Here is a 25,671-nt window from a genome sequence, read left to right on the forward strand (position 1 = left end):
ATTTAACATAATTGGCAAAAGAAGCAATGGCAATATGAGGAAATGCTTTTTCATGCAGCAAGTAATTCTGGAATGCATTGTCTTGAGAGTGTGGTGGAGGCAGGTTCAATTGAGGCATTGAAGAGGGAATTGGGTTATCTGAAAAGGAAGAATGTGCAGGGCTACGGGGGAGAGAGTACTAGGTGAACTGCTCCTTCAGACAGCAACAGACACGACACGCAGGATGGCTTCCTGTGTTGTAACCATTCTGTAATTCTTTGAACATGGTTTCACAAAAGGAAAATTGTGTTTGACAAATTTATTAACGTTTTTTGATATTAGAAGTAGGATAAAGGGGTACCAGTGGATGTAGTACACCTGAATTTCCAAAAGGTACTCAACAAGGTGACACACAAGTTTATACGCCAGGTAAGGGCTCATGGAGTTGGGGTAATATATTGAGCTGGTTAGAGGACTGGTGAACAGACAGAAAGCAGGATAGGGATAAATAGGGCATTTTTAAGTTGGCAGGCTGTGACTAGTGGAGTGCAACAAGGATCAGTGCTGGGGCCTCAGCTATTTACAATCTATATTAATGACTTAGAGACAGAAAGTAATGTATCTAAATTTGCTGACAGTGATATAGCCAGGTTAAGTGAGCTGGCAACAAGGTAGCAGATGGAGTGTAATGTGGGGAAGCGTGAGGCCTTTCAGTTTGGTCGTAAGAATGGAGAAGCAAAATTTTTTTTTAAAAAGGCGTGAAACTTTCGAATCTTGATCTTCAGAGGGATTTAGGTGTACTTGTACAAGGAGTACAAAGTTAGAATGCAGGTACAGCAAGTAATTAGAAAGGCAGATGGCAGGTTGGTCTTTATTGCAAGGGGTTTGGAGCACAAGAATAAAGAAGCCTTGCTACAATTATACAGGGCTTTTGGGAGACCAAATGTGGAATACTGTGTGCATTTTTGGTCTCCATATTTAGGGAAGGATATATTTGCACTGGAGGCATTACAGCCGAAGTTCACTAGATTGGTCCCTGGGTAAGGGGGTGACATTTAAGGCTGAGATGAAGAAAAATTACCTCACTCAAAGGGTTGTGAATCTTTGGAATTCTCTACCCCAAGCGGTTGTGGATGCTCCATTATTGAAAATATTTAAGGTCGAGAGGGACAGGTTTTTAGTCTCACAGGGAATCACGGGATATGAGCAGCGGGCAAGAAAGTGGAGTTGAAGCTGAAGGTCAGCCAGATCAGCCAAAGATCAGGTTGACCGGCAGATCAGGCTTGACAGGTCTTAGGGGCAAGAGTAAACCTATCTCTTATGTTTAGTTGGATCTGTTGACTATTTATTTACTTTCAACTCACAAGTTTAAACCTTTTAAACAGCTACACATCTTTGTGTATATATATAGCAGACATACTGAGGTGCAAATTTTCTTGAAAATAAAAGGATAGGTTTAGATCAAAGGAGACAACTGAGAAGTGGAGCTGGTACATGCGAGGGGAGGAGGATGGAGGAACAAGAGTATAAATAGATAAAAAGAATGAAGTGGTTCAAGAGAGGATCTGCCAGTTTACACACTGTACAAAGCAAGCTTCAAACTAAGCTGTAAGATCTCAACAACAGCTTGTATTTACATAGTGCTTTTACCATAGCAAAACATCCCAATGCATTTCACAGCAGTGGTTAAACAAAGTATGATACTGGGTCACTTAAGGAGTTATTAGAAAACAGGTGGATTTTAAGAAGTGTCTTAAAGAAGGAAAGCAATGGAGAGGGATGACGAGGCTTCGGGAGGGATTTTCAGAGTTTAGGGTTTAGGCAGCTGAAAGCCTGAGAGCCACCAATGGTGGAGCGGTGAAAATCAGGGATTTGCAAACTCTCAGAGGGTTGCTGGGTACAGAATTAGGGAGGGGCAAAACCTCAAAGTTATTTAAAATCAAGGATGATTTTAAGAGATGCTAGTGAACAGGAATAGGTGTGAGCTAGTGATATGGGCAGCAGTTTTGGGTGAGCTCAAGTTTACAGAGGTAGGATGCTGTCAGGAGACCCCATTGGAGTCTACAGGCACCAAAGGCGCAGATGAGGATTTCAGCTGCAGATATGTTGAGGCAGGAGCGGAGTCAGGCAATGTTACTAAATGGAAGCAGGTGGTTTTAGTAGTGGAGAGGATGTGGGGTCAGAAGTTCAGGTCAGGGTCAAATAGGGCACCAAGGTTACAAATGGACGGCTCTGAAGAAGAGTCATACGGCCTCAAAAATTAACTCTGTCTTTCTCTCCACAGATGCTGTCAGACCTGCTGAGTTTTTCCAGCATTTTTTGTTTTTGTTGCAAATGGACTCAGTAACTGGGGGAGCAGGATGGAGTTGGTGGCTATGGAACAGAGTTTGAAATAGGAACTGAACACAATGGCTTTGGTGATCTTAATATAACAGGAGAAAAATTCTGCTTATCCAATAGTGAATGTCAGACAAGCAGCATGACAAATCAGAGACAGTGGAAGGATCAGTAGATCTGAGGTAGAGCTGGGTGTTCCAGGTGAAGGTAAAACTAGTACATGAGAAAAGGGGGAAGGATGAGAGAAAGAGGTCAAGGATAGATTCTTTGGGGATTCCAAAGCTAATGGTGAAGGAGCAGAAAGAGAAGCCACTACAGGCGATTCTCTGTCTACAACTGGATAGTTTGGAATGAATCAGGCATGGGTAGTTCCACCCTGCTGCAAAATGGAGAAAAGCTTTTGAAGGAGGATGGTGTGGTCACTAATCTCAAAGGTTGCAGACAGTTCAAGAAAGTTATGATAGGATAATATAACATGCTCACAATCACCTCCTACTAAGATTAGGTCTAGTGTGCCTACTTAAATTAGGTTTCAAATTGCAACAGGAGCCAGAGCCTCAGTATTCACAGGGGAATTCCTGGGAACTCTCCAATGTCCTAATCTAACTCAACTAGCCATGCACATAAAGATCTTTCCCACTCAGTTTATTTTTAATTTCTTTTGCATAATTAGATCATAGCTTAAAATAGCCTTTCTATTTATAGCTCAATGGTGCTATTTTTCCAACCCATTCAATCTTGGTAACATGATCTGCTCTATTTAAATGCATTCCACAAATGGATCTTTGAGAAAATCATCCACTAGACACAGGACTGAAAACACGATCTTTCAACTTTATGAAAAACATGACCTAACATGCAAACAATTTTCAATCTTATTCTTTGTGAACTTTCTTCCCCACAGAGATCAACAACAGCTTTCACCCATACCCTCTTAAATTAGAAAAATCTCCCACCTTGTTACATAGAGGTGCAGGGTAAAGAATGAATACCAATCCAAAGCAGCAGGTCTTAGGAAGGGCTTGGTCACAGGTGTGTGTTTAAGGGAGTATGACAAACACAATGTGTGTGTATATGGATCCCATTGTCCTGAGGGTGTGCCCATTTTTCCCACAACTCTGTGTTTAAATTTTTCCAATCAAGTTTTCACACCTGCTCCAGCACTGAAACAGCCTTCATCAAAGTTATAAATTACATCCTCTGTGGTGCTTTACCCTTCCTGGAGGGAAGGCGGGAGAAGGAGGGCGGGGGAGGGGGGCGAGAGAGGGAGGGCGGGAGAGGGAGGGCGGGAGAGGGAGGGCGGGAGAGGGAGGGCGGGAGAGGGAGGGCGGGAGAGGGAGGGCGGGAGAGGGAGGGCGGGAGAGGGAGGGCGGGAGAGGGAGGGCGGGAGAGGGAGGGCGAGAGAGGGAGGGCGAGAGAGGGAGGGCGGGGGTGGGAGAGGGGGCGGGAGAGGGAGGGCGGGAGAGGGAGGGCGGGAGAGGGAGGGCGGGAGAGGGAGGGCGGGAGAGGGAGGGCGGGAGAGGGAGGGCGGGAGAGGGAGGGCGGGAGAGGGAGGGCGGGAGAGGGAGGGCGGGAGAGGGAGGGCGGGAGAGGGGGCGAGAGAGAGCTAGTGTGGGCCCGAGAGAGAGAGAATAAGCGTGAGAGAGAGAATGCACTGTATTTTCTCCATGCTGGGCATTTGTAAGTGTGATTAGTTTCAATTTAAAATGTAAAAATATTTTTCAATTCACATTGCAATTTTTATGTCAACAAAGCCCACTTGTATGGATAGAAAAAGCACATTATTGCAGATACATTGGGTGCCGCCAATTTACTGGAATGTTTTGCTATTTCTAAACTTGGAATTGAAACCAGGAGTCATACGTCAATAGAATGTGCCGCTGTTAGTTCAAGGCATTTGTACATAGGATTGTTGTTGGCGGTGCTCGTCAGTTCCAAGTCTTTTGGATGTTGCTGTCCAGATATGGCATAGGGCCTGGTCAGGGAACCAATAAGAGGGAAAAACAGATTTGACCTCATCCTTACCATTCTATCTGCCACAGATGCATCTGTCCATGACAACACCAGTAGGACTGAGCACCTCAGTCATTGTGGAGACGAAGTCCCGTCTTCACATTGAGGATACCCTCCATCGTATTGTGTGGCACTACTACCATGCTAAACGGGACAGATTTCAAACAGATCTAGCAACTCAAGCCTGGGCAATCATGACATACTGTGGGCCATCAGCAGCAGCAGAATTATACTCAACCACAATCTGCAATCTCATGGCCCGGTATGTCCCCACGCTACCATTATTATCAAGCCAGGGGATCAACCCTGGTTCAATGAAGAGTGCAGGAGGGCATGCCAGGAGCAGCACCAGGCATACCTAAAAATGAGGTGGCAACCTGGTGAAGCTACAACACAGGACTACTGCGTGCCAAACAGCATTAGCAGCAAGTGACAGACAGAGCTAAGGGATTCCACAACCAATGGATCAGGTCTAAGCTCAGTCCTGCCACATCCATCCGTGGATGGTGATGGCCAATGAAACAACTCACTGGAGGAAGAGGCTCCACAAATATCCCCATCCTCAATGATGGGGGAGCCCAGCACATCAGAGCAAAAGATAAGACTGAAGCACTTGGTATTTCTGGCTAAAGATTGTAGCGAGCGGGTGATCCATCTCAGCCTCCTACTGAGGTCCCCAGCATCACAGATGCCAGTCTTCAGCCAATTCAATTCACCCCATGTGATATGAAGAAATGGCTGAAGGCACTGGATAGTGCAAGTGCTATGGGCCCTGGCAATATTCCGGCAGTAGTACTAAAGACTTGTGCTCCAGAACATGCTGTGCCCGTAGCCAAGCTGTTCCAGTACAGCTACAACACTGGCATCGGCTATGTGGAAAATTGCCCAGGTATGTCCTGCACACAAAAAGCAGGATAAATCCAACCCAGCCAATTACCGCCCCATCAGTCTACTCTCGATCATCAGTAAAGTGATGGAAAGGGTCTTCAACAGTGCTATTAAGTGGCACTTGCTTACCAATAACCTGCTCACTGACGCCCAGTTTGGGTTCCGGCAGGGCCTTTCAGCTCCTGACCTCATTACAGCCTTGGTTCAAACATGGACAAAAGAGCTGAACTCCCGAGGTGAGGTGAGGGTGACTGCCCTTGACATCAAGGCAGCATTTGACCGAGTGTGGCATCAAGGAGCCAATGGGAATCAGGGGGAATACTCTCCACTGGTTGGAGTCATACCTAGCACAAAGGAAGGTGGTTGTGGTTGTTGGAGGTCAGTCATCTCAGCTCCAAGACATCACTGCAGGAGTTCCTCAGGGTAGTGTCCTCGGCCCAACCATCTTCAGCTGCTTTGCCAATGACCTTCCCTCCATCATGAGGTCAGAAGTGGGGATGTTCACTGATGATTGCACAATGTTCAGCACCATTCAAGACTCCTCAAAAACTGATGTAGTCCAGGCTTGGGCTGACAAGTGGCAAGTAACATTTGCGTTACACAAGTGCCAGGCAATGACCATCTCCAACAAGAAAGAATCTAACCATCGCCCCATAACATTCAATAGTATTACCATCACTGAATCCTCCACTATCAACATCCTGGAGGTTACCATTGACCAGAAACTGAATTAGACTGGCCATATAAATACTGTGGCTACAAGAGCAGGTTAGAGGCTAGGATCCTGTGGCGAGTAACTCACCTCCTGACTCCCCAAAGCCTGTCCACCATCTACAAGGCACAAGTCAGGAGTGTGATGGAATACTCTCCACTTGCCTGGATGAGTGCAGCTCCCACAACACTTGAGAAGCTTGATACCATCCAGGACAAAGAAACCTGCTTGATTGGCACCCCTTCCACGAACATTCACTCCCTCCACCACCGACACACAGTGGCAATAATCTGTGCCATCTACAAGATGCATTGCAGAAACTCACCAAGGCTCCTTAGACAGCACCTTCCAAACCCACAACCAATACCATCTAGAAGGACAAGGGCAGCAAATACACGGGAACACCACCACCTGGAAGTTCCCCTCCAAGCCGCACACCATCCTGACTTGGAAATATATCGCCGTTCCTTCGCTGTTGCTGGGTCAAAATCCTGGAATTCCCTCCCTAACAGCACTGTGGGTGTACCTACATCACATGGACTGCAGCGGTTCAAGTCAGCTCACCACCACCTTCTCAAGGGCAATTAGGGATGGGCAATAAATGCTGGCCCCAACAACGAAGCCCACAACCCTTCAATAAATTTTAAAAAGGCGTCCAAGTCCTGGAGTTGGCTTTGAGGTGGCGACCTGCTGATTGAAAGGCGCAAGTGTCACCACTGAGCCATAGATATTTGGTATGCATTGCCAACATTTTCTATTTAATATTGTAGTATTTGCAGTTTTAAAAAATCAACACTAAAATTAAAGCAAAATACTGCGGATGCTGGAAATCTGAGATAAAAAGAGAAAATGCTGGAAAAACTCAGCAGCTCTGGCAGCATCTTTGGAGAGAGAAACAGAATTAACGTTTTGAGCCTGTATGAAACATCATACGGACTTGAAAAAATTAACTCTGTTTCTCTCTCCACAGATGCTTTCAGACCTGCTGAGCTTTTCCAGTATATTTATTTAAAAATCAACAGCTTTGTTCCTGGTAACTAATTAGATGCATCCTTTTTACTATTTGTGTTGAAAGTATCTATGCATGCTGGTGTACGTATTCAGCGTACAATTGCTCTTTCTGTTTAAATAAGTGTTATTTGCATTTTCAGCAAATGCTGCTGTAATTCTTAGACAATTTGCATTGGGTTTCAGCAGCCTTCATTATTAGAAACTAGCATTTTATTGCAACATTAAACCAGAAACAATGAAAGCGTCATTAAATGAAATCACTACAAGGACAGGTTACCACAGCGTGCAACTATAGCAGAGATTGCATAATTAGTGCACAAATAAATAACTCCATTATTGCCTGTGGAAGCAATGTACTGCCGCAATGCACTGACAGTAACTGCATGAAGTCTACAACAGATCTTTCAGATTCTGAAAGCTGTGGAATGATCCAATTATTTATGGCATATCCACAATGTAAATTTAAAAATTAAACACTCCAAGTATAAAAATCCAATTCTTTCCATGCCTGGAAAAGATATTGAAATAAATGAGACAACTTCAAATGGGAAGGCTTGATTAAATGTATAAACTGCTAATTTTAATGGGGTGGGGTAGAAGGGGAAGAAGAGCAAAAGAATGTTTTTATCCTCAAGGATGAAATTCTGTACATTGTACTTTACACCCTAATGTTCCCAGCTGGAATACACACAGCAAACTTGCTGATCGCACAAATCATTCTAAACTGTTTTCTTGAATTGTTCAATTGTCAGCTTGGTTCAGTGGTAGCACTCTCACTTCTGGGTCAGAAGTCATGGGTTCAACCCCTGCTGGGATTTGAGCACAATGCAATACTGTGGCAGTGCAAAACTGAAGTGGCATTTTTTATGTGAGTTTAAAGTCGGGCCAATCTACCTGCTCTTCGGGATAAATACACTATTGAAAGAGAGGATGTTTTCCAAGGGCCCTGGCTAATACTCCTCCTGCAACCAATACCATCAAAACACAGGCTAACTAACTGCTCACATCATTACTGCTTGTGGATCATCTTATGCTCAAAATGGTTTTCATGTTCACTCACATAACAGTTCATTATGAAGAGAGATTTGTTTTGCTTAAGATGTGAGAGGCGCCATATAATTGCAATTTTTTTCCCTGTATTCACTACACCATTTGCTAACTTCCAACAGAGTCAAGCAAGTCATTAGTTAGCATCTCCTGGTGTTGTTATGTCAATTTGTCACACTAATTATATCCCCTTCTCTCTGCCCCCATCCCCACACTCTCAAGCTCCTCCTTTCCAACCTGTCTTTTATTTCAAACTGCCCACACCCACCCCACTATTTTTCACTTTTTACTCTCTCTCCTATCTCCTTGCCAAACCCCTCCCCTCTCTCACACACACACACGGGAAAGGGTGAAATAAAAAAACAATGTTAGTTCAGAAGAGTGGTTACTTAAGATGGGAAGAGTTCAGAACCGATATGGTCCCACACAGAAAATGGGTGTAACTGCCAAATCTAGAATGTCCTGCATGTCAAAGACAAAAAGGGAAACAAAAAGGAAGAGCACAATACTGTACTGCGGAAAAGCATAGAAAGTGCAAGGGTGAAGTTTAAAAAGAAAATTAGGAAAGCAAAAAGAGGACATGGAAAAATACTGACAAGTAAAATCAAGGTGTTTTATAAATAAATACATTGAGGATATCTATGGTAAGAGTAGGATTGATTTGAGATCAAAAAGGTAACTCGAGGAGGTGGAAGGGGTGGGAATAATTTGTATCTGTCTTCACAAAAGAGGGGGACAATGCACACACTACAATTGAAGAGGAGTTGTTTGAAATATGAGGGGGAGGAAATATTAAGAGGCTTAACATCTTTGAAAGAGGATAAATTGCCGGGCCCAGATGAAACTCAACCCCGGCTGCTAAAAGGAACAACAGAGGAAATAATGGAGGCTCTGATCACCATTTTCCAATCTTCTGGCAACAGGAAGGGTGCCAAAAACTGCTAACATTGTGCTGATGTTTAAAAAGGGGGAAGAGATAGACTGAGTGGTCATTCAGCCTAAACTTGGCGATGGACAATTTGGAATAATTTCTGAGGGACACTATAAATAGTCATATTGAAAGGTGCAGTTTAATCAAGGGCAGTCAACGTGGATTGTTAAGGTAAGGTTGTGTCTGCATGAATTTTTTGAGGCAGCAGCAAGGATGGTCAACAAGCACTAAAATAAAAGCAAAATACTGCAGATGCTCAAAATCTTAAACAAAAATAGAAAGTGCTGGAAAAACACAGCAGACAGGTCTGACACCATCTGTGGAGAGGAAAACAGAGTTAGCATTTCAAGTCTAACTGATCCTTCTTCAGAGCTGACGAGAGGTAGAAATGTGATGGATTTCATAATGTTTAAGGGGGGTGGAGTAGGTGGAACAAAATAGAAGGTCAGGGATAGGTGGGAGCTCAGGAGAGATTTGACAGATGCAATGGACACAAGACAAAGGGAGTGTTAACAGTCGTGTTAAAGACTAAAGAAGGTGCTGATAGTGGCATAAAGATAAGATAGCAGAATGTGTTAACAGCAGGACAAGGGTCAGCACTCTGTGAAAGCACAACATCGAAACAAGTGACAGAAGGCCCTGTGTGGGGAAGTTGGGGAAAAAATAATTTAAAAAGGAGTAAACATGGAAGAGTTCATGGTTTGAAGTTATTGAACTCAATGTTAAGTCCAGAAGCCTAAAAATTGCCTAATCAGAAGATGAGGTGCTGTTCCTCCAATTTGCGTTGGACTTCACTGGAACATTGTAGTAGGCCAGGGGCAGACATGTGGGCATGAGATCAGGATGGTGTGTTGAAATGGCAAGCGACAGGAAGGTCTGGTCATGCTTGCGCACTGAGCGAAGGTGTTCCACAAAGCTGTCACTCAGCCTGCGTTTAGTCTCTCCAGTGTACAGGAGACTGCATTGGGAGCAGCGAATACAGTAGACCAAATTGGAGGTGCAAGTGAAGCACTACTTCACCTGAAAGGAGTTTCTGGGGCCTTGGACAGTGAGGAGGTAAAGGGGCAGGCAATTGCATGGGAAAGTGCCGTGGGAAAGGGATGAGAAGTTGGGGGTGATGGAGGAGTGGACCAGGGCATCATGGAGAGAATGGACCCTATGGAATGCTGACAGGGGGGGTGAGGGGAACATGTATCTGATGGTGGCATCATGCTGGAGTTGGTGGAAATGGTGGAGGATGATTTTTTAAATGCGGAGGCTGGTGGGGTGAAAATTGAGGACAATGGGGACCCTATCGTCATTCTGGAAGGGAGGGGAAGGGGTGAGTGCAGAGGTGCAGGAAATGAGTCGGACATGGTTGAGAGCACTGTCAACCACAGTGAACCCTTGATTCAGGAACAAGGAAGGTATATCAGAAGCGCGGTTTTGGAAGGTAGCATCAACGGAGCAGATGCGATGGAGGCGGAGGAACTGGGAGAATGGGATGGACTCCTTACAGGAGGGAGAATGGGATGGACTCCTTACAGGAAGCAGGGTGTGAGAAGCTGTTGTCGAGGTAGCTGTGGAAGTTAGTGGGCTTGTAATGAATATTGGTAGAGAGGTCAATGAGCATGTTTGACACAGTCTACATGGATTTTAGCATGGCTATTATTTATTCATTCATGGGGTGAATGAAATGCCCCTGAGAAAGTAGTGGTGAGTTGCTTTCTTAAACTACTGTTAGAAAGGGAGTTCCAGGATTTTGACCCAGCGACAGTGAAGGAACAGCGATATATTTCCAAGTCAGGATGGTGTGTGACTTGGAGGGGAGCTTCCAGGTGGTGGTGTTCATGTGTCTGCTGCCCTTGTCTTTCTAGATGGTAGCATTCGTGGGTTTGAAAAGTGCTGTCTAAGGAGCCGTCTAAGGATCCTTAGTGAATTCATGCAATGCATTTTGTAGATGGTACACACTGCTGCCACTGTGTGTCAGTGGTGGAGGGAGTGAATGTTTCTGGATGGGGTGCCAATCAAATGGACTGGTTTGTCTTGGATGGTGTCAAGCTTCTTGAGTGTTGTTGGAGCTCCACTCCAACCAACCATCTTCAGCTGCTTCATCAATAACCTTCCCTCCATCATGAGGTCAGAAGTAGGGAAAATCGTTGATGATTGCACAATATACAGCACCATTTGCAATTCCTCAGATACTGAAGCAGTCCATGTCCAAATACAGCAAGACGTGGACAACATTCAGGCTTGGGCTGATAAGCGGCAAGTAACAAGCTACATTCGCGCCACACAAGTGCCAGGCAATGACCATCTCCAACAAGAGAGAATCTAACCATCGGCCTTGACATTCAATGGCATTGCCATTGCTGAATCCCCCACTATCAACATCCTGAGGATTACAATTGACCAGAAACTGAACTGGATTAGCCATATAAATACTGTGCCTTCAACTGTTTCTTGATATCACATGGAGTGAATCGCATTGGCTGAGCACTGGCATCAGTGATGACGGGGACCTCCTGAAGAGGCCGAGATGGATCATCCACTCGGCACTTCTGGCTGAAGATTGTTGTGAATGCTTCAGCCTTAGCTTTTGCACTGATGTGCTGGGCTTCCCCATCATTGAGGATGGGGATATTTGTGGAGCCTCTTCCTCCAGTGAGTTGATTAATTTCCCAGCACCATTCACGATTGGAGCTTAGATCTGATGTGTTGGTTATGGAATCACTTAGCTCTGTCAATCACTTGCTGCTTATGCTGTCTGGCATGCAAGTAGTCCTGTGTTATAGCTTCACCAGGTTGACACCTCATTTTTAGGTATGCCTGGTGCTGCTCCTGGCATGCCATCCTTCAGGCCGTAAATGTTCTATGTTTCTATAAGCAAGGCATGTGATCTAAATACTGTTGAAACTTGATGCTCTCAAAGTAATTAAATACAGAAGTCCAAAACTGAAGCAGTGGGATTGTGCATAGCAAGGTTTGAATCGACGAGGGATAACAAGCAGATAGCAAATGGGTTGTTCGTGATAGACTGAAGTCAATGGGCTTATGACAACTTACTGGCTGACAGACTGACCAACCCCAGTTGGCTCCTTATAAATAACTTACTTATCAAGTGCCATTTATAGTTAAAAATAGAACAGGAAATAATTATTGTCATGGTTGATTAAAATGTCAACTATCGCTAGATTTCCATTCGGTTTACTAGTGATAGATGTATATTCACAGTCCCAGGGAAAGGGGTGAAGTTTCATAGCTAATTAAAGTCTACTGTTCTATACACAGAGCACCATTAAAATTTGAAAGCTCATTCCCCAACTTCCTGCTTGGTCTCAGATTACAAACACTACATTCCCCCTAACATACAACTTGCTTCCTCTTCATTCTTGCAGTTGGTGACTTAATAAATACCTGGCAAAAATCTCAATCAGGCCACTGTAGTGTGGATCAAGAAGCAGGTAATCAGAAAATTGAACTGAGCTCAATGACACCAATTCACAACAAAAGACAGGGAGTTCAATAAGGGCAACACTACAGCCAAGTATAAAGATATTTAATCACAAAGGAACCAGATATGAATGTTATGATTAGTGGTTAACCACAGGATGCCTGTGCATCATTCTATCTCTGAATGTAAAGTACATCAAAACAGCGAAAATAATTGCTGCCCTGTTAAGCAGATGGAATTCAGCTATCAGTAACTCATGCCAGGATCTACACGTATAAGGCATTGAAAATCTAGCCACATTACAGAATCAAGCTGAACTATGTATCAACCATAGTCAAAAACACAATAATATACGTGTGTATACATGTGTGTGTGAGACACAATTCATTCACACAGACACTCTTTTAGATTCTTCTCCATTTTGGCCTCCTTTTCTGAAGGCAATGATTATAGATGAATGACCACTCCATGCATGGGCTGAGACAGTGAGTGGCAGCAAGCCATTCGAGCTTGGGGTGGGTTGGGGGCAGAAGGCAATGCAAATGAGTTCCTGTCTGGGCCTTAATTTCATACCCCAGTAGATAACAATTGGCAGGAGGAACCACGGCTGACTGTCGCCCCCCCCTAACCCAGAGGTGTAGGGGTTAGCTGCGGTATTCCAACCGCTCTGACTTGAGCACAAGGAGGGATGGACGCGTAAACCTTCCCTTATGGATGGCTTGGCTTGATACCAAATACCACATTGTGCATTTATCCATCAAGATACCAAGAGGGTCAGGAAAATCTGTATCAATGTACATTGCTAGATACATTTTGCACAGTAGTTTCATAAAATGTTTTGGATTAACAAGGCAAACGGTGTTTAAAGTACAGCTACCGATAGTGACAGTAGTTTCTCCTAGTCACCAGATGCTAGGGTTTCACAGGCAAAAATGAGGTAATCAAAGGTAACACAGTTACTATGAGTGGGTGAAGAGCGCCTACAGGTACATCATGCGTATTACTAACATTGATCAATGTCAAAACATTGCCCTCATAAAAGCTACAGGGCTCAGTGCCCAAAACCTCAAATGACTGTGCTTACCTTGCTGGAGGCGGTGATCTTTGCTTTGGTTTTTCCTTCTCCCGTTCTCTGTCTTTCTGTGCTCTATCTTTTTCTTCTCGCTTTGCCCGCTCTCTCTCCCACTCTTCTTTTCTCCGCTGCCGTTCTTTGTCACGCTCACGCTCTCTGTCCCGTTCTCTCTCTCGTATCCTGTTTCCTCGTTCTCTTTCTCTTTCCCTTTCCCTCTCGCGCTGTTCTCTGTGCCTGTCTCGTTCTCTTTCTCGTTCTCTTTCACGTTCTCTTTCACGTTCTCTTTCCCTCTCCCTTTCCTGGCATGGATAGGAAAAAGAGATTGTATTCTTTGTCGATCCTTAAAGCAGCATTAATATTTGTCTCCCACTCCAATTGATCCAGTGGGTAGTAGCACCACTAGTTATGCTGCTGTATCAAGTCACACAGAAAAGAACAAAATAGATGGCCACAGGTTCAATTCTCAGTCTGTGCTGAGCTAGATTATGTTAACTGGGTCAGCAGATAGGTCTCTGGTTAAAGGATTAAGTAAGGGATCATGCCCGACCACTGTTGGAGTGAATGTGCAACCATCACACAAGGGCAGAATTAAATCAATCAAGTTGAGCAAGGTAATAAGTTTCTGGCTATGGAACGACCATAGCCTCCAGAGGAAGGTATGCAGGAAAGGAGGATAAAGTTGAAAAAAAAAGCTTTATCTCACTTCAGAACTCATTCAGACAACTGATTTCTCAACAGTATTGCATTGTGCAATATTTTCCATGTTTGGTCAATTAATGGTGGGTAATACTTGTAAGCGCTGCTTGGAATGTCTAAATATCCCGCAGTGATGCACAACAGGGAAGAGGGAAGGTGAGGTCTTCCACTCGAAAAACAATCCCAGATTAACTCATTAAAACAATGTTAACATAGCACCTTTCAATGTGAACTAATAGCCTAAGGCCCCTTCTTTCATCTATCTCAGTTACAACTCTGAGACTCAGGTCAGGATGGGATAGGAGAACAGGAATGAAAAAAGTCAAATAACAGTTTTGCAGATGCTGGAAATCTGAAACAAAAACAGAAACTGCTGGAAACACTAATCAGGTCAGGCATATCTGTGAAGAGAACAGAAATTAATGCTTAGGTGTGGACCCTTCATTAGGATTGGAAGATTGTACCTACGAACAGACAAGTTGGAAGATGCAGAGGGCAAAGACAAAATACATACAATAGATTCCAAAAGCAAACTACTGCAGATGTTGGAAATTCAAAATTATAACAGAAAATGCTGCAAATACTCAGCAGTGTCAGGAAGCATCTGTGCAGAGAAACAGTGTTAACGTTTCAGGTCTGTGACCTTTCTGATGTTCTGATGAGAGGTTACAGACCTGAAAAGTTAACTCTTTTTCTCTCCAAGATGATTCCAGACTCTGAATATACTTTTGGTTTTATTGCATACAATAGAATGAACTACAAAGCACTTAAGTAGAAATCATAGAGGTGATTAAAAAGCAGAAATGATTATAAGCACGTGACAATAGGATGTGTAATGAACGAAATAGGAGGTGAGACAGAGTGTGTAAAGTAGCTAAAAGGATAGCGAATAAGCAAGTTGAGGTGAAGCAGGAAAAACTGACAAAACAGTGACCCTAGAGCCTGGTAAAAGAGGAAAGCAGGTTGACACCAAGGATATAAACCACTCCCTCTCCATTTTTCACCTTTTCCTATCTATGTGTTCCATCCACCCTCTGTCCAATTCCCTTTTCAATGCCATTCATCTGCAATATCTCCCAGTTTGGGCCAAACGTTTGTACACTCAAAGTGCTACCCACAGATGCTAACTGGCCTGCTAAGTGTATCCAGGAATTAAAAATAGTCTACTTTCATTCATTCAAGTTTGGTCTATGCATTGAAAATGCTGAATTATCCCATTTCCTGCATTAAGTGAAATCAATAATATGACAAAGGGAGAACTTAATGTGAATTATTTTTAAATTGATAATTTAAGTGGTGCAGAATAGACAGAAAGCTTGTGTGCAGAATAAGCAGCATGGGCTGTCAGGGTAAATGACTGAGTTCTCTGCTTTAATTCATATGTCATCCGATATAAAGAGGAGGTCACACCGCCTAAAGAAAACCCTTTTCCAGGCTGCTAACTCAAAACTGAAATTCAATTCCCATTTTACTAACATAGTTTATTTATACAGAAATCAGCACTTTCCTCAATGCATTTAATGAGAAAACAGCCAGCTTTCAGGACAGAAGGAAAATGCCAAACCTTCTGTGTAAGTACCTTGACAGCATTCCAGTTCAGATCAGCACTGACAATGGAAATCCTGGTATGCACAAAAATCAAGGTCCTGTCAGATGCCCAGCCCCTAACAGAGTGGAGGCAATGTCAGGTTAGGGACAAATTAGGGAGCTCAGTTAGGGCCAAGTGGAGCTCAGGCCCGCCAGCTGGAAGGAGTTCATATCTAGATGAGAACAAAAAAAAAGCAGACGGGGTTCCGGACTTTACGCATAGAGTACAAAAGCAAGAAGATTATGCTAAACCTTTATAAAACGCCGGCTTAGGCTCCCTAACTATCATTCTGCGATTCTACAAGCCGTGCTTGAATTAATGAAGAAAAGGAGAAATGAAAGAAAATCTCTGGCTTTCTTACTGCAGCTGGTTATACAGACCAATTCCCTAATAGCCCATCCAGCGCAGTGGGCAGCTTTCACTCTGACAGCTACAGCTCATCTTTACTGTTCAGAGCAGGATCTGATTGTGAAACACCATCTGTGATTCTGAGAAGGATACTGAATGAACAAGAAATCACCAGACTTGGATAATATTTAATGAAGTAAATTTTATTTCTCAAAATGCTTACCCTATAATGATAGTCTGCCTCTGTCCACTGGACTCTGAAGTTCTCGTATTGTCCACCACGCCAGTACCGTTCAACTTCATGCTCATAGTAGGGAGTTATATAGGGGTCAGGCCTAAGGGCCAAGAAAGAAAAACATTCCTTTAGCTTGTGTATTCAAATTTCCATTCTATCCTGTATGGCACAATAGCATTTATAAAACACCAACAAATCAAGGTGATTTTGGTTGCTCTATGGTTACATGCAGCTATCATTGCCCAACTGATGACTCTTGCTACCAAGGACTAGGCAATGAACTCTAGCAGACAACTCATCTGTGCTGGACACAGTAACAGCCTAATCTCACCCTCACACAAATACTTTCCCACTAGGTGAGGTGTGGTTGCTGGATAATAATAAGGAATGAGGATTCTGGCTGCTCACATTGGGCCCACTTCCACCAGCACCTCCAATCTGTACCAACCAAGTACAGTGTCCTGTCGCTTGCCATTTTAACACTCCACCCTGCTCTCTTGCCCACATGTCTGTCCTTGGCTTGCTGCATTGTTCCAGTGAAGCCCAACACAAACTGGAGGAACAACACCTCATCTTCTGACTAGGCACTTTACAGCCTTCCGGACTGAATACTGAATTCAACAACTTTAGATCTTAAACTCCCTCTCCATCCCCACCCCCTTTCCGTTTCTTCCCCCTCCCTTTTGTTTTTTCCAATAATTTATAGATTTTTTTTTTCCCCACCTATTTCCTTTATTTTAAAATCTATAACTGTAATACCCTGTCAGTCCTTCCACCCCACCCCCACTAGAGCTGTACCTTGAGTGTCCTGCCATCCATTCTTAATTAGCACATTTTCTTAGATAATATCACCACCTTTAACACCTCTTTGTCCTTTTGTCTGTGACATCTTTTGATTATCTGCTCCTATCACTGCTTGCTTGTCCCTACAACCACCCCCACCCCAAATTCTCCCCCCCCCACCTTAAATTTCACCCCTCTCCTAACTTTACTCAGTTCTGCTGAAGGGTCATGAGGACTCGAAACGTCAACTCTTTTCTTCTCCGCCGATGCTGCCAGACCTGCTGAGTTTTTCCAGGTAATTCTGTTTTTGTTTTGGATTTCCAGCATCCGCAGTAGTTTTTTGTTTTTATCCAGTTCATATACCTGGGTCGTAAAGCACATCGCACTACTCTAAGTTCTAATGGCAGCTACCAGTTCAGGCTGCGCCGAAAATCTATTGCTCAGGGTTTCAATGCTACTGGATCATGATGGGGTTAGGGGAGCAGCTGCCACAAATAGTACTCCTGAAACTGGGAACTCGGTCCATGGAGAATCATGGCTAGCAGTTTACATCCCAACATTCGGCAGCACAACTCATTCCCTTGGGCCACTAGCTCAATGCATATGGGTCATTTTTATTAAAGCATCCCAGACAAGACAGAATGTTATGGATATTTTCTGTGTAGTCATTTGCTTTGATACCCATGTGCTCAACAGCCAAGCCTGCGTGGGGTGATTAATTCCTGCTGGAGTGCCAAGGATAGTGATTTGCAAAAGGCACATGGTATCTGCTAGAGATGCAGCAGATTGGCATTTTAAATTGAAGGACTGGAAGGATCTGGCTTTATGAACAAAAACAGAACTTTACAATTGGGATTGAAATGAACACACCTGCCCATTCAATACTGACATCCACTCAAATCAATGTCACCTTAACTGGTGTTTTCACAGTGGAACTGGGCAGAGGAGAGATCTAGTTGTGTAAGCCCATTGACTTATACAGCTCTAACTCATTAAGAGTAAAAGTGACTGTAGGGGGAGAGTAGAAGAAATCATCACCCAAATGCAGCAAGACCTGGACAATATCCAGGCTTGGTCTAACAAGTGGTAAGTAACATTCGCACCACACAAGTGTCAGGCAATGACCATCTCCAATAAGAGAGAATCTAACCATTGCCCCTTGACACTCAATGGCATTAACTTTGCTGAATCCCTCACTATCAACATCCTGGGGGGTTACCATTGACCAGAAACTGAAGTGGACTCGCCATATAAATACTGTGGCTACAAGAGTAGGTCAGTTGTGTGGCGGCCCATCGTGTCCATGCCGGCCATCAAACACCTATCGATTCTAATCCCATTTTCCAGCACTTGGCCTGTAGCCCTGTATGCTTTGGTGTTTCAAGTGCTCATCTAAATACTTCTTAAATGTTGTGAGGGTTTCTGCCCTACCACCACCTCAGGCAGTGAGTTCCAGATCCCAACTACCCTCCGGGTGAAAACATTTTTCCTTAAATCCCCTCTAAACTTCCTGCCCCTTACCTTAAATCTGGTTACTGACACATCCGCTAATGGGAAAATTCTTCCTATCTACCCTATCTGTGCCCCTCATAATTTTGTACACCTCTATCAGGTACCCCCTCAGCCTTCTCTGCTCTAAGGAAAACAACCCTAATCTATCCAGTCTCTCTTCATACCTGAAACACTCCAGCCCAGGCAGCATCCTGGTGAATCTCCTCTGCACCCTCTCCAGTGCAATCGCATCCTTCCTATAATGTGGCGACCAGAACTGCACACAGTACTCCAGCTGTGGCCTAACTAGCATTTTATACAGTTTATATGTCGAAGGAGCATTCGCAAGTTGCTGCCGTGCATTTTGCAGATGGTAAACACTGTAGCAACTGTATGCCAAGCTGTGGAGGGAATTTAAGGTGTTGGATGGGGGCGCCAACCAAGTGGGTTGTATTGTCCTGACAATGTTAAATACCTTGTGTGCCGTTGAAACTGCACTTCTTCAGGTAATTGGGTGTGTATCTTGTATGTGATGCAGAATTTTGGGGAGTCACGAGGTAGTCACTGTATACATCTGATCTGCTCTTGTAGCCACAGAATGTTTTAAAAATATATTCTTTCATGGGATGTAGGTGACATTGTCACCTATTTCTAATTGCCACAACTGAGTGGCATGCTAAACCATTTCAGAAGACAGTTTTAAGCATCACCCACATTGCTGTGGGTCTGGAGTTAAATGTTGCCAGGCCAGGTAAAGATAGCAGATTTACAATGCCACCAACTCCCCAACAGTTTCTGATCAATGCTGACCCCCCCCCACAAGGATGCCAGTGGGAAGGGATTCAGTGATGGTTATGATATTGAATGTCATGGGGGGGTGGTTAGACCCTCTCTTAGTTTGTTAGACCCTCACTTAAGTGGCAAGTAACATTTGTGGCACATATCCACTCAAGCCTGAATGTTGTTCAGGTCTTGCTACATCTGGGCACAGGCTGTTTCATTATCTGAAAAATTGCAAATGAAGGGGAACAAGCTTGGGTAGAACCCATTCTATGTGCACACACCAGAATTTAGCATTAGTTGGCAGTCACACTCAGGTGACAAGAGGAGGGATAGGGAAGTGATTTTGCACCGATGAAGTCAGAAGAACATTTTCATCATACTTGTACCTTTAGAATTTGTGCCCTCCCCAGTGAGACGGTTGATAGCTGTGCAAATCCAAACCTCACAGCCACTTAACAAGTATAACAAAAAAGTTCAACCCTCCCCTCAAAGCACCCCTTGAAACATAACCAGATCACCTCCCCACCCCTGCAAAAACTTGCTCTCTGATGTTAATCTGAACACAAACATTTTCCTGAGACCTGGAAGTTTTGTGCACTTCACTTTGAAGCCTACCCCACAACAACTTGTCAACAAATCATCACAAATAGTTGATTCCGAATCATTTTAACTTTGCTCCAACATCTCCACACCACCCTCCCCCTTTCTCACAGGGAACAAAGTCTTCCAGCCTCCTCCTCCTCCCTTTGTTTCACAGAAATAAAACAGGAATGAAATTAGCCATGATACACATGCAAAGCTCCAGCATGGGCAGGGTGTACAGTCTGACCAGCAAATGAATGAATGAAAACATTAACAATGGTAAAGAACATTCTGTGAACAGTTCTTACCCGTAACTGATTGCCTCTCTGTACTCCAAGTCGCTGGTGCATTTGAAGGAAAGTAGAAGAAGGGTTTATTTGGCTTGCTTTTTCGAATTTGTCCATGTTTCCAATAGTAGCTGAAGCCCTAGTCATGCTCAATTACTGCACCAAATGCCAAGGTCTCATTTCTCCAGCTGAAGCATGTGATAGCTGTGGCACTCGCTTGAGACCAGTAACTGAAAGCAGCAGTTAACCTACCTAACTCGACCCTGGCCAAAAAGGCGTTGCAGCAACTTCTCAACAGCCAATTGCTCCTTCAACAAGTTCTCCAGGATACTACATGACACGGGTCATACCATTAGCATTTATGCCAAAATGCTCCCAACAGTGACATTATATTCTAGGTCCAACCTTGAAACCAGTGTCAGCCTCAATCCAGGGGGTGGCAAGTTTTAATCGAGCTTCTTTTGTATGTACTCACCATTAAAAAAAAGCTACTCCAAGAAGTCGTCCTGGAACTTTCATCCCTGTTAGTGGGACCTCGGGTACAGCTATACCTTCCTATCAGCTTTCCTGTTATCCATCGGCTGGGCAAACAGCTGATGGGATCATTGTACACTGCCTTCAGTGCTCAACACAGAGTTGGAGGGCCCCTGGCTGTATCAGGGTAGTGTTTCTGGCCAGCTTTTAGTGGCTGGAGTCAAGGTGAGTACAAAGAAGAGCAGTGAGCCAGAAGATCAGTTCACCATACAGGGGGAACAGAGGCAAATGCCAAAGCTGATCCAGTTCAGAAAAATGCAAACGTGTCTTTTCCAGTGGAAAAAATGGCCAACCCTCATCAGGAACAGGATCCTTGATTCAACTGTCACTTCTCTCTCTCAGGAAGCACCAAGGCTATTTGATACATCGATCTTCACGCTAGCTGGGATTGCACAACTCAGCACATATCAAGGGTGGAGCTGGAGCCAGAGCCTTGCAAGTGCGTATGGCTCAGTGATACTCCAGACAGTGCACAAATACAAGAACCCAACCGATAAAGGGAGGGAGGGGCACAAAATCAGTAACCTTTTTAATGCATTGAGGGGGGAAAATTACATTTTCTTTACAATGAGAAAACTGAACATGCGAGTCTGAAATCACTAGAACGACATGTTAAATGGTGCTGAAACCACAGGAGCTGAGCATCAATTGATCAGCAGACCAAGCTGTATGGGTTTTACATTACACCAAAACTAAGTTAGCATGTCACTGCCTTCCACCTGGTGCAATGTGCAGACTGGGATTACCCTCAAGGAGCAAAACATTTTGCTGTCAGATCCTGAACCAATTCAGCTGATGGAAAATGGACTAGAACTTGATGCAGCTTCTGCCCAGAATTGAGATGTCAGTTTGATGCCGATCTGACATTGATTGACTTGCTGCTCGCCCCGATAAAGACTTCTGCAAATCAGGAAAATACCCACAATACTGTCACCTTCCCAAAGTGAAGCCATATCAATGATTGGAGTTTCAATTAGGCCAATCCACTGCCCTATCTTGTGTACTTTGGCAAACAGACCCTTGAAGCACAGCTAACTTGGTCCACTTGTGCTTATATTTCTCACTCAATTAATTACCTTGTTTTAATTACATGGGCTTAAAAGGGCTGTTCTTTATGCTGTTGTCTTATTTCCCAATCCACAATACCAAGACCTATTAGTATCAGCAGCTTGATATATCAAGACATAGCAGGAACAGAAATAGGGTCATAGAGGTCTACAGCACAGAAAAAGGCCCTTCAGCCCATCGAGTTTGCGCCGGTCAAACAAGTACCTAACTATTCTAATCCCATTTTCCAGCACTAGGCCCATAGCCTTGTATGCCATGGTATCGCAAGTGCACATCCAAATGCTTCTTAAATGTTATGAGGGTTTCTGCCTCTACCGCCCTTTCAGGCAGTGAGTTCCAGATTCCCACCACCCTCTGGATGAAAAAATTCTTCCTCACATCCCCTCTAAACCTCCTGCCCCTTACCTTAAATCTATGCCCCCTGGTTCTTGATCCCTCCACCAAGAGGAAAAGGTCCTTCCTGTCTACCCTATCTATGCCCCTCATAATTTTATACACCTCAATCATGTCCCTCCTCAATATCCTCTGCTCCAGGGAAAATAACCCCAGACTATCCAATCTCTCCTCATAACTAAAACTCTCCAGCCCAGGCAACATCCTGGTAAATCTCCTCTGCACTCTCTCTGGGTCAATCACATCCTTCCTATAGTGCGGATTCCAGAACTGCACGCAATACTCTAGCTGTGGCTTAACCAGCGTTTTATACAGTTGCTGCATAACCTTCCTGCTCTTATATTCTATGCCTTGGCTAATAAAGGCAAGTATTCCATATGCCTTCTTAACCACCTTATCTACCTGTCCCACTACCTTAAGGGGCCGGTGGACATGCACACCAAGGTCCCTCCGATCCTCGGTACTTCCCAGGGTCCTGCCATTCAAGAAATGGAAATTCTAAATGTGGTCTCAGAGAAACAAAAACCATGGGTACCCTAATTAGGCACAGGTCCCCAAGTGTCTATGATCCAGAACATATAAAGAGGGGTACAATGCTAAAGTCCTGTTACTTGGTATCAATAGCATACAAAGCACATTAGCTATGTCTAGAACAGAACATTGCAGCCACCTCGAATTCTGACCCCTTGAATCTAATATTAAAATCCAAAGGGATACGAAACGAGCCATTAGCTCCATGATCCTAGCTGAGTGCAGGAGTCTGAGCAGATTCCTTGCACATATTTATATTGAGCACCCAGAGTGTAACACAGCAACCAGCTTTTGTGCCTTTCAGTGCTCACCCTGGCTCTCTGATGTCTCTCGCCACACGATAATTCCAGTCCCGATAGAAATCATTTTCCTTGTCAAAATCATCATCTCCAATGGTGACATTGAAACGTTTTTCCTCAAAATCTGGTTCCTGTTCCTTCCTGATGGTGGCTTTTTTCAGCATCTGAAAGTAAAAGGTTTAAAGATTGAAGATAAACCTCAATTTAGCAGCACTCTCACAATACTTTTAATTCTCTCCTTACTCTCTCTGCCCCTCCCCCAGTCACCTCCAGATCCACAAATACCGGGCTCAACTGTGCTGGTGCCCAAAGAATCGGAGTAATCAGTAGCCTCAGACACCAGGTCTGATGCCTTGGATAGAATATTTTAAACTCAGGTTAGAATCATTTTGAGTGAAACGATTCCAATAAGATGGAGCAGGGAAAGGTTATTTGGCAAATCAAGCCCAACACACAGCGATCTCTCCATTCTCAGCTGTGGCTCAGTAGGTAGCATTCTCACTTGGGTCAGAAGTTTATGGGTTCAAATCCCGCCCCAGCCTCTTGGGTCCATAATCCCTGCCGGCATAGCAGTGCAGCATTGAGGGCACGCAGCCTTGTGGGAGGTATGAGGGGGCTAAGGGCATCCTGTCCTGGGGGAGGGGTGGCAGGCCGGCTGCCCTTTGGGTGAGAATGGACAATTAGTTTGTGCAATTTTAGGCGAGTTACTACTTACCTCTTTTGCATGTCGCAGACCTCTCTCCCATGCACTCTCTGCTGGAGGTTCCAATGGAATGGGTGGCATCAATTCATCAATCACTGGAGCACCCTAGTTCCAGAAAGAGAGACTCCTTTGTGAAAACAACATGGTATAATTCTTAAACAAAAACAAAAATAAAAATACCTGGAAAAACTCAGCAGGTCCGGCAGCATCTGCGGAGAGGAACAGAGTTAATGTTTCGAGTCCGTATGACTCTTCAACAGAACTATGTAAAAATAGAAGAGAGGTGAAATATAAGCTGGTTTAAGGGTGGGGGGTGGGACAAGTAGAGCTGGATAGAGGGCCAGTGACAGGTGGAGATAACCAAAAGATGTCATAGACAAAAGGACAAAGAGGTGTTGAAGGTGATATTATCTAAAGAATGTGCTAATTAAGGGTAGAAAGCAGGACAAGCAAGGTACAGATAGCCCTAGTGGGGGTGGGGTGGGGTGAAGGGATCGAAATAGGCTAAAAGGTAGAGATAAAACAATGGATGGAAATACATTTAAAAATAATGGAAATAGGTGGGAAAAGAAAAATCTATATAAATTATTGGGAAAAAAAGGGGGGGATCGGAAAGGGGATGGGGATGGAGGAGAGAGTTCATGGTCTAAAATTGCTGAACTCAATATTCAGTCCAGAATGCTGTGAAGTGCCTAGTCGGAAGACGAGGTGCTGTTCCTCCAGTTTGCGTTGAGCTTCACTGGAACAATGCAGCAAGCCAAGGACAGACATGTGGGCATGAGAGCAGGGTGGAGTGTTGAAATGGCAAGTGACAGGGAGGTCTGGGTCATGCTTGCAGACAGACCGAAGGTGTTCCGCAAAGCGGTCACCCAGTCTGCGTTTGGTCTCTCCAATGTAGAGGAAACCGCATTGGGAGCAGCGAATGCTGTGGACTAAATTGAGGGAAGTGCAAGTGAAATGCTGCTTCACTTGAAAGGAGTGTTTGGGCCCTTGGACGGTGAGGAGAGGGGAAGTAAAGGGGCAGGTGTTGCACCTTCTGCGGTTGCATGGGAAGGTGCTGTGGGAGAGGGTTGAGGTGTAGGGGGTGATGGAGAAGTGGACCAGGGTGTCCCGGAGGGAACGATCCCTGTGGAATGCCGCCAGGGGGTGTGAAGGGAAGATGTGTTTGGTGGCGGCATCATGCTGGAGTTGCCGGAAATGGCAGAGGATGATCCTTTGAATGCGGAGGCTGGTGGGGTGATAAGTGAGGACAAGGGGGACCCTATCATGTTTCTGAGAGGGAGAGGAAGGTGTGAGGGCGAATGTGCGGGAGATGGGCTGGACACAGTTGAGGGTCCTGTCAACTACTGTGGGTGGAAAACCTCGGTTAAGGAAGAAGGAGGACATGTCAGAGGAACTGTTTTTGAAGGTAGCATCATCAGAACAGATGCGACGGAGGCGAAGGAACTGAGAGAATGGGATGGAGTCCTTACAGGAAGCGGGGTGTGAGGAGCTGTAGTCGAGGTAGCTGTGGGAGTCGGTAGGCTTGTAATGGATATTGGTGGACAGTCTATCACCAGAAATTGAGACAGAGAGGTCAAGGAAGGGAAGGGAAGAGTCAGAGATGGACCATGTGAAAATGATGGAGGGGTGGAAATTGGAAGCAAAATTAATAAACTTTTCCAGGTCGAGACAAGAGCATAAAGCAGCACCAAAGCAATCATCGATGTACCAGAGAAAGAGTTGTGGGAGGGGGCCGGAGTAGGACTGGAACAAGGAATGTTCCACATACCCCATAAAGAGACAGGCATAGCTGGGGCCCATGTGGGTACCCATAGCCACACCTTTTATTTGGAGGAAGTGAGAGGAGTTAAAGGAGAAATTGTTCAGTGTGAGAACAAGTTCAGCCAGACGGAGGAGAATGGGGGTGGATGGGGATTGTTCGGGC

General features: G+C 44.5%; 1 protein-coding gene across 2 annotated transcripts in view; it reads right to left on the reverse strand.

Moving 5' to 3' along the window:
• zc3h18 (zinc finger CCCH-type containing 18) overlaps positions 1–25,671 on the reverse strand; it is a 203,110-nt gene that overhangs the window by 117,283 nt on the left and 60,156 nt on the right. For both annotated transcript variants that reach the window (XM_078544708.1, XM_078544707.1), the window contains exons 6-9: positions 23,757–23,849; positions 23,054–23,205; positions 16,279–16,390; positions 13,436–13,722 (exon numbers count right to left, since the gene is read on the reverse strand). In XM_078544708.1, the coding sequence (XP_078400834.1) occupies positions 13,436–13,722; positions 16,279–16,390; positions 23,054–23,205; positions 23,757–23,849 (644 nt within the window). The remainder of the gene's footprint in view (positions 1–13,435; positions 13,723–16,278; positions 16,391–23,053; positions 23,206–23,756; positions 23,850–25,671) is intronic.

The sequence above is a fragment of the Cetorhinus maximus genome, chromosome 6 (assembly GCF_964194155.1).
Source record: "Cetorhinus maximus chromosome 6, sCetMax3.hap1.1, whole genome shotgun sequence".
Lineage (NCBI taxonomy): Eukaryota > Metazoa > Chordata > Chondrichthyes > Lamniformes > Cetorhinidae > Cetorhinus > Cetorhinus maximus.